The 8,873-nt window shown below is 47.3% G+C and overlaps 1 protein-coding gene across 1 annotated transcript in view; it reads left to right on the top strand.

The window, feature by feature from the left end:
• The first annotated feature begins 1,105 nt into the window (after window positions 1-1,105).
• Window positions 1,106-8,873, top strand: part of ntmt2 (N-terminal Xaa-Pro-Lys N-methyltransferase) — a 23,191-nt gene continuing 15,423 nt past the window's right edge. Inside the window, exon 1 of the mRNA XM_053322706.1 lies at window positions 1,106-1,307. Within this exon, the coding sequence (XP_053178681.1) occupies window positions 1,106-1,307 (202 nt within the window). The remainder of the gene's footprint in view (window positions 1,308-8,873) is intronic.

The raw sequence follows: 8,873 nt of genomic DNA, 5'->3' as shown, positions 1-8,873 counted from the left end.
AAATCCCATGTTAGATTGTCTTATTGTCCTCTTATTGCAACATTCATGCATTTCAAACTAACACTAACCAATGTTTTAGAAGTTCAGGTAGTGCTAATGTTGTTTCCAGATTTGTAAAAAGGAGCCTGCTAAATATAAAATATGTTTAATTGTGCTGCAAAAGAAGACGTTTCTGTTTAATTAGAAGAGAGTTAAAACACCTTAAGGATAATTTAAGTGATGTTTGACATTCTGTGTTTCTCTCTTAAAGACTTTGTGTGAATCTGTTTGTATTTTAAGTAAAAAATAAAATAAAAAAATTAAATTGTGCTTATCTAAAATGCCACCACTATCACATCTTGAGACTCTTTCTTTGCTCCTTCCTTCCTTCCTTCCACCCTTCCTTCTCTCCTTACTTCCTTCCTCTTTTCCTCCCTCCCTGCTTACTCCTTTCCTTCCTTTCTTTCTCCCTTCCTTCCTTCCTTCCTCCTTCCTCCCTTCCTATTTTCCTCCATCCCCTCCTTTCCTTTCTTCCTTCTTTCCTCATTCCTTCCTTCCGTCTTTTCTTCCTTGCACCCTGTCTTCTCTCCTTACTTCCCTAACCCTAACCCTCCCCCTTCCTTCCTTCATGTCTGCATGTGTAAAATTCAATACAAATATTATTGAAAAAAAATAAATGAAATCATGCATGTGTAAATATGACTTAAGACCTTTTTGTTCTTCGGTGTCTTGAAGAAGTGTGCGAGTACTGAATCGGATCCTTCATGCCACAAACACGAGAAGACGCTGCTAATTATAGGCTCCGCATTTTATGGCAGCGAGGCCTTCGAGGTCGGACGTATGGACTCCCTCATGTGCTGCAGGAATGTGGAGCCTGAAGTTGAGTCGGCTTGCTCGTCTTGACACAGCGACCCCCCCCCTCCTCCTCCTCCTCCTCCTCCTTCTGCCACCCCCCCCCTCTAAAGCCAGGGTCCCTAGCAGGTGATCTGTAAATGTGGCAGGACGTCCTAAGTGTCTCTGCCGTGTTGGACTCTCAGCTCTGACAGATTTAGCAGCAGCTGGAGAAACAGAAGCAGAGCGTTACTCTCCTCTAACCGCTGCTGCTGAACTCCTTCTGGACTCAAACATGGAGATTTCAACCGAAGACGATAATGGAAAGAGCTCACCGACTAACTTTGAGTATAAAGGAGCTCACCAGGCGTTTAAGGACCGCTGGAAACAGACGGACGACTCTCTGTGCCGCCACAGTATGTCCTTCCACCTGTACCACACGGTGAGGAACGAGTTCTTTGCCAGCTACCTGTACCTGGTGGAGAAGATCCCCGTAGGTAAGAAGGACCCTAACCCTGACCCTGACCCTCATCTACGGTCAGATACGTTAAAGATTTACAAGCTTTTCTGGATCTTTGACTCCGTGAAGGATCAGAGGAGTCAGAGGAGCATGCTGCTGATTCTGCAGGATTCTCTCTCAGAAAGCTGCTGCATGAAAATGAACTTACAGAGACTTTAAACTTCATGTTGTCCCCGTCTGTTTTGACTGTTCTTTCCTTCCTTCCTTCCTTCCTCCCTTCTTCCTTCCTTCCGTCTGTCCTTCCTCCCTCCCTCCTTCTCTTTCTTTCCTTCCTCTCTTTCCTCCTTTCCTTCCTTCCTTCCTCGCTTCCTTCCTCCCTCCCTCCTTCTCTCTTTCCTTCCTCTCCCTTTCCTCCCTTCCTTCTGTCCTTCCTTCCTTCCTTCTTTCCTCCCTTCCTTCCTTCTCTCTTTCTTTCCTCCCCCTATCTTCCTCCTTTCTTTCTTTCCTCTGTCCTTCTTTCCTTCGTTCCTCTTTTTCCTTTCTCCCTCCCTCCCTCCCTCCCTCCCTCCTGCCTTCTTTATTTCCTCCCTCCTACTTCCTCCCTTCCTTCTTTCCTCCCTCCCTCCTTCCTTCTTTCCTCCCTCCCTCCTTCCTTCCTTATTTCCTCCGTCCTTCTTTCCTTCCTTTCCTCCCTCCTTCCTCCTTCCTTCCTTCTTCCCTCCCTCCCTTCCTTCTTCCTCCCTTCCTTCCTTGACTCGAGGACAACAGGAGGGTTAAACTTGCATCCAAGCAAACATCACATGGTTAATTAGTCACTAATTCATCACATAAAGGTGAATAATGATTTAAATACTCCGCACTGCATTACCTACAATAATGTCACAGTGTTTGAGACTTTTCTTCAGTTTATTGTAAATTGTAGTTTAATAAAGGAAGCAGCATACACACTTTTATTGTAAATGTATATAAACTCCTACTATATGTATTATAGTAGAAATCAAACTAACCCTATTTTCAGTCTCTCTGCAGCTGTTTTATTTTGACGTTCATATAAGAAGCTGTGCAGGTTGTCGTGTCCATGCTCTGTAGTTTTATCTTCCTTTTGTTACAGATACAGATGCATAAATACCTTTAATACATTACATTAAAAAAGATGCATGTTATTTCATTTTTGTATATTCTGGGTCACATTAGAAAAGGAGAAGAGATGTGTATCAGGTGTTTTTACAACTCTTAAATGTAAAAATGGGTGAAATTTGAGCCTGAACAGTTTGTAAAGGTTAACATTAAACTACATTAAACAACATAATGCATGAGTCTTACTGTATGTAGAGGAAACATGGATGTACTATAGGAGCTGGAGGAGCAATGGACTCATGTGCAGCTAATGTTTCTGACCTGACTTCACCCTCTGGCTCCGCCCACAGACTTTACACTGGAATGACGTCATTGACTTAAAAATTGCTTTTCCAGACTTTAGTAAACACAAAACTTTAAATTTAATAAAAACTCATAATTGAGCTTCTTTGCAGTTAAAGGTTTCCTATCAACTGTTTTACAGATGTCTATTTCATAAGAGAGAGGGGGATTTGTTTGTTGTAATGCTGATGGATGGATAGATGGATAGATGGATAGATTTCATTAATAAGAGTGGGGGCAGAGCGCTATGATGTCACAGTGCCCTTGACCTTTGACCTTTTGTCACCTAAATTGAATCAGTTCATCGTTGAGTCCCGGTGGACGTTTTGACCAAATTTGAATGGTCTGTATTTTATGTCTTAACCGTCGTCTCGTCTTCCTGGGTCAAATTGACCCGTCTGTTTGGACTGTTCCTTCCTTCCTTCCTTCCTTCCATCTGTCCTTCCTCCCTCCCTCCTTCTCTCTTTCTTTCATCCCTTCCTTCTTGCCTTCGTCCTTCTTTCCTTCCTTTCCTTGCTCCCTTCCTTCTTTCCTTTCCTCCGTCCTTCTTTCCTTCCTCCCTTCCTTCGTCCTCCCTTCCTCCCTCCCTTCCTTCTTTCCTTTCCTTCGTCTTTCCTTCCTTCTTTCCTCCCTTTCTTCTTCCTTTTCTCCATCCTTCCTTCCACCCTTCTTTCCTCCGTCCTTCTTTCCTTTTTCCCTTCCTTCGTCCTTCCTTCTTTCCTTTCCTTCGTCTTCCCCTCCTTCCTTCCCTCCTTCATTCCTCCTTTCCTTCCTTCTTCCTCCCTCCCTTACTTGCCTTTAAGGACAAGGGTTAAATAGATGAACTAACCCTTTAATATATATCATCTTACTGTATAAGAAGCATCTAATGAGCTCTCTGAGTTATTCTCTAATGGTCGGATCCATTTTTACCATTGTGTGCCTGAGAGTGAACTAAGAAGCTTTTAACTCTCCTCTACTGTACGATCAGCTGTTTGAGCCGAAGCTAAATCCTCCAGCGAGTGTTCACTTTGTCCGTCATTAAAGCACAAAGTCGCTGAAACTGGAGATCCTGACCTGCTGGACATTTTGGCTCCTTCCTTCCTTCCTTCCTTCCTTCCTTCCTTCCTTCCTTCCTTCCTTCCTTCCTTCAGTCTGTCATCCTTCCTCCCTTCCTTCCTTCCTTCAGTCTGTCCTTCCTTCCTCCCTCCCTCCTTCTCTCTTTCTCTCTTTCTTTCCTTCCTTCCTTTCCTTCCTCCCTCCCTTCTTTCCTTTCCTCCCTTCCTTCCTCCTTTCCATCCTCCCTTCCTTCCTTCTCCTTCCCTTCCTTCCTTCCTTCCTTCCTTCCTTCCTTCTTGTCCTTCCTCCCTTCCTTCTTCCCTCCATCCTTCCTTCCTTCCTTCATTCCACCTTTCCTTCCTTCGTCTTCCCCTCCTTCCTTCCTTCCTTCCTCCTTTCCTTCCTTCTTCCTCCCTTCCTTACTTGCCTTTAAGGACAAGGGTTAAATAGATGAACTAACCCTTTAATATAAATCATCTTACTGTATAAGAAGCATCTAATGAGCTCTCTGAGTTATTCTCTAATGGTCAGATCCATTTTTACCATCGTGTGCCTGAGAGTGAACTAAGAAGCTTTTAACTCTCCTCTACTGTACGATCAGCTGTTTGAGCCGAAGCTTAATCCTCCAGCGAGTGTTCACTTTGTCCGTCATTAAAGCACAAAGTCGCTGAAACTGGAGATCCTGACCTGCTGGACATTTTGGCTCAAAGAAACTTTACCTTGTCACCAACCACTCGATACAAGGCCCATTAATGGCTCGGCATGTGAAGCATGAAAGCACTCAGCCATGTCAGTCAGATTATTTACCAACACGCTGAACGGAATATTCCTTTTCTCCTTTTTATGTCTTAATATAGTAAGGAAGGAAGGAAGGAAGGGAGGGAGGGAGGAAGGAAGGAAGGAAAGGAGGAAGAAGGGAGGAAGGAAGGAAGGTAGGAGGGAGAGAGGGAGGACAGGAGGGAGGAAGGAAGGAAGGATGGCTGAACGGAATATTCCTTTTCTCCTTTTTAATGTCTTAATATAGTAAGGAAGGAAGGAAGGAAAGGAAGGAAGGAAAGGAGGGAGGGAGGATGGTAGGAAGAAGGAAGGAAAGGATGAAGGAAGGAAGGAAGAAGGAAGAAAGGGAGGAAGGAAGAATGGAAGGAAGGGAGGAAGAAGGAAGGAAAGGAGGAAGGGAGGGAGAGAGGAAGTATGGAAGGATGGAAGGAAGGAAAGGAGGAAGGGAGGAAGGAAAGGAGGGAGGAAGGAAGGAAGGAAGGATGGAGGAGAGAAGGAAGGTAGGAGGGTAGGAGGGAGGGAGGAAACAAGGTAGGAGGGAGAAAGGAGAAGAGGAAGGGAGGACGTAAGGAAAGAAGGACAGAGGAAAGAAGGTGGGAAGGAAAGAAGGAGGAAGGGAGGGAGGAAGGATGGAAGGAAGGAAGAAGGAAGGAAAGGAGGGAGGAAGGAAGGGAGGAAGGAAGGAAGGATGGCTCGGCATGTGAAGCATGAAAGCACTCAGCCATGTCAGTCAGATTATTTACCAACACGCTGAACGGAATATTCCTTTTCTCCTTTTTATGTCTTAATATAGTAAGGAAGGGAGGAAGGAAGGGAGGGAGGGAGGAAGGAAGGAAAGGAAAGAAGAAGGGAGGAAGGAAGGTAGGAGGGAGGAAGGGAGGACGGAAGGAAAGAAGGATAGCGGAAAGAAGGAAGGGAGAAAGGAAGGAAGGAAGAGAGGAAGAAGGAAGAGGGAGGAAGAAGGAAGGAAAGGAAGGAGGGAGGAAGGGAGGAAGGAAAGGAGGGAGGGAGGGAGGGAGGAAGGAAGGAAGGATGGCTGAACGGAATATTCCTTTTCTCCTTTTTAATGTCTTAATATAGTAAGGAAGGAAGGAAGGAAGGAAGGAAGGAAGGGGCAGGAGGAAAGAAGGGAGGGAGGAAGGGAGGAAGAAGGAAGGAAGGAAGAAGGAAGGAAGGGAGGAAGATGGAAGGAAAGGAGGAAGGAAGGAAGGAAGGAAGAGAGGAAGAAGGAAGGAAAGGAGGAAGGGAGGGAGGGAGGAAGGAAGGACGGAGGAAGAAGGAACACAAGAAGGAGGAAGGAAGAAGGAAGGAAAGGAGGAAGGGAGGGAGGGAGGAAGGATGGAAGGAAGGAAAGGAGGAAGGGAGGAAGGAAAGGAGGAAGGAAGGAAGGAAGGAAGGATGGAGGAGAGAAGGAAGGTAGGAGGGTAGGAGGGAGGGAGGAAACAAGGTAGGAGGGAGAAAGGAGAAGAGGAAGGGAGGACGTAAGGAAAGAAGGACAGAGGAAAGAAGGTGGGAAGGAAAGAAGGAGGAAGAGAGGGAGGAAGGATGGAAGGAAGGAAGAAGGAAGGAAAGGAGGGAGGAAGGAAGGAAGGAAGGAAGGAAGGAAGGAAGGATGACTCGGCATGTGAAGCATGAAAGCACTCAGTCATGTCAGTCAGATTATTTACCAACACGCTGAACGGAATATTCCTTTTCTCCTTTTTATGTCTTAATATAGTAAGGAAGGAAGGAAGGAAGGAAAGGAGGGAGGAAGAAGGGAGGAAGGAGGGAGGAAGGAAGAAGGGAGGGAGGGAGGAAAGGAAGGACGGAAGGGAGGAAGAAGGGAGGAAGGAAGGGAGGGAGTAAGAAGGAAGGAAGGAAGGAAGGGAGGAAGGATAGAAGGAAGGAAGAAGGAAGGAAAGGAGGAAGGAAGGATGGAAGGAAGGGAGGGAGGAAAGCAGGAAGGAAGGGAGGAAGAAGGAAGGAAAGGAGAAAGGGAGGAAGGAAAGGAGGGGGGAAGGAAGGAAGGAAGGATGGAGGAGAGAAGGAAGGTAGGAGGGTAGGAGGGAGGGAGGAAACAAGGTAGGAGGGAGAAAGGAGAAGAGGAAGGGAGGACGTAAGGAAAGAAGGACAGAGGAAAGAAGGTGGGAAGGAAAGAAGGAGGAAGGGAGGGAGGAAGGATGGGAGGAAGGAAGAAGGAAGGAAAGGAGGGAGGAAGGAAGGGAGGAAGGAAGGAAGGAAGGAAGGAAGGAAGGATGGCTCGGCATGTGAAGCATGAAAGCACTCAGCTATGTCAGTCAGATTATTTACCAACACGCTGAACGGAATATTCCTTTTCTCCTTTTTAATGTCTTAATATAGTAAGGAAGGAAGGAAGGAAGGGAAGGAGGAAAGAAGGGAGGGAGGAAGGAAGAAAAGGAGGGAGGGAGGGAGGGAGGGAGGGAGGAAGATGGAAGGAAAGGAAGAAGAAGGAAGGAAAGGAGGGAGGAAGGGAGGAAGGGAGGAAGGAAGAAGGAAGGAAAGGAGGAAGGGAGGAAGGAGGAAAGTATGAAGAGAGGACGAAGGAAGGAAGGGAGGGAGGAAGAAGGAAGGAAGAGAGGAAGAAGGAAGGAAAGGAGGAAGGGAGGGAGGAAGAAGGAAGGAAAGGAGGAAGGGAGGGAGGGAGGAAGGATGGAAGGAAGGAAAGGAGGAAGGGAGGGAGGAAGGAAGGAAGGAAGGAAGGAAGGATGGAGGAGAGAAGGAAGGTAGGAAGAGGGAGGAAGAAGGAAGGAAAGGAAAGAAGGAAAGAAGGGAGGGAGGAAGGAAGGAAAGGATGAAGGAAGGAAGGGAGGAAGGATGGAAGGAAGGAAGGAAGGAAGGAAGGATGGCTCGACATGTGAAGCATGAAAGCACTCAGCCATGTCAGTCAGATTATTTACCAACACGCTGAACGGAATATTCCTTTTCTCCTTTTTAATGTCTTAATATAGTAAGGGAGGAAGGAAGGAAGGAAGGAAAGGAGGGAGGAAGAAGGGAGGAAGGAAGGAAGAAAAGGAGGGAGGGAGGGAGGGAGGAAGATGGAAGGAAAGGAAGAAGAAGGAAGGAAAGGAGGGAGGAAGGAAGGAAGGATGGAGGAGAGAAAGAAGGTAGGAAGGTAGGAGGTACAGACGGAAGGAAGGAAGGGAGGAAGAAGGAAGGAAAGGAAGGAAGGAAGGAAGGAAAGGAGGAAGGAAGGAAGGATGGAGGAAAGAAGGAAAGAAGGAAGGTAGGAGGGAGGGGGGAAACAAGGTAGGAGGGAGAAAGGAAAAGAGGAAGGGAGGACGGAAGGAAAGAAGGACAAAGGAAAGAAGGACAAAGGAAAGAAGGAAGGAAGGAAGGATAGAGGAAGGGAGGACGGAAGGAAGGAAAGAAGGTAGGAAGGAGGGAAGGAAAGGAGGGAGGGAGGAAGGAAGGACGGAAAGAAGGAGGGAGGGAGGAAACAAAAAAGGAGGGAGGGAGGGACAGAGGAAAGAAGGAACGGAAGAAGGAGGAAGGGAGGAAAGAAGACAGGGGAGGACAGGGTTTAATTAGACGGGTTGGGGGGTAGGAGGGGTGGAGGGGTAAGGGGGGGTTGGGAGGGTCAGGAGAGGATCTGTTATATTTGGAGTCAGGGGTCAAAGGTCAACTCTCAGCGTCTAATGAGCGTCTCCTCTCTGAAGGTGTGAAGCAGACGGACATACTGAGACGGGATCGACACGTTCTTGGCAGCGAAGTCCGTCCTCACGCTGCCTTCACTCCTTATGGCTCTCACTCAATGATTCTATACTTACCCCTTTCCTCTTGGGAAGGGGGGGGGGGGTTAGGGTTGGGGGGGGGGGGGGGGGGCACATGACACATAGCTGCCCAGTCTTGGCGGCCTTATCACATCTGACGCCTCATACAGTCCCTTCTTTCCTTCCTTTCCTCCGTCCTTCTTTCCTTCCTTCCTCCCTCCTTCCTTCCTTTCCTCCATCCGTCTTTCCTTCCTTCTTCCTCCATTCCTTCTTTCCTTTCCTCCCTCCCTTCCTTTTTTCCTTTCCTTTCCTTCCTTCATCCCTCCTTTCCTTCCTTCGTCCTCCCTTCCTTTCCTCCGTCCTTCTTTCCTCCCTCCTACCTCCCTTCCTTCCTCCATCCCCTTTTCTTACTTCCTTCTGTCCTTCCTCCCTCCCTCCTTCTCTCTTTCTTTCCTCACTTCCTTTTTTCCTCTGTCCGTCTTTCCTTTCTTCCTCCCTCCCTCCTTTCTTACCTGTCCTTCCTTCTTCCTCCCTTCCTTTCCTTCCTCCCTTCCTTTGTCCTTTCTTCCTTCCTTTCCTTCCTCCCTTCCTTCTTTCCTTTCCTCTGTCCTTCTGTCCTTCCTCCATCCCCCTTCTTACTTCCTTCTGTCCTTCCTCCC

This window comes from Scomber japonicus, chromosome 7 (genome assembly GCF_027409825.1).
Source record: "Scomber japonicus isolate fScoJap1 chromosome 7, fScoJap1.pri, whole genome shotgun sequence".
In the NCBI taxonomy this organism is placed as follows: domain Eukaryota; kingdom Metazoa; phylum Chordata; class Actinopteri; order Scombriformes; family Scombridae; genus Scomber; species Scomber japonicus.
Note: the sequence above shows the minus strand (reverse complement) of the source record. Positions and strands in the feature narration are given on the sequence as shown.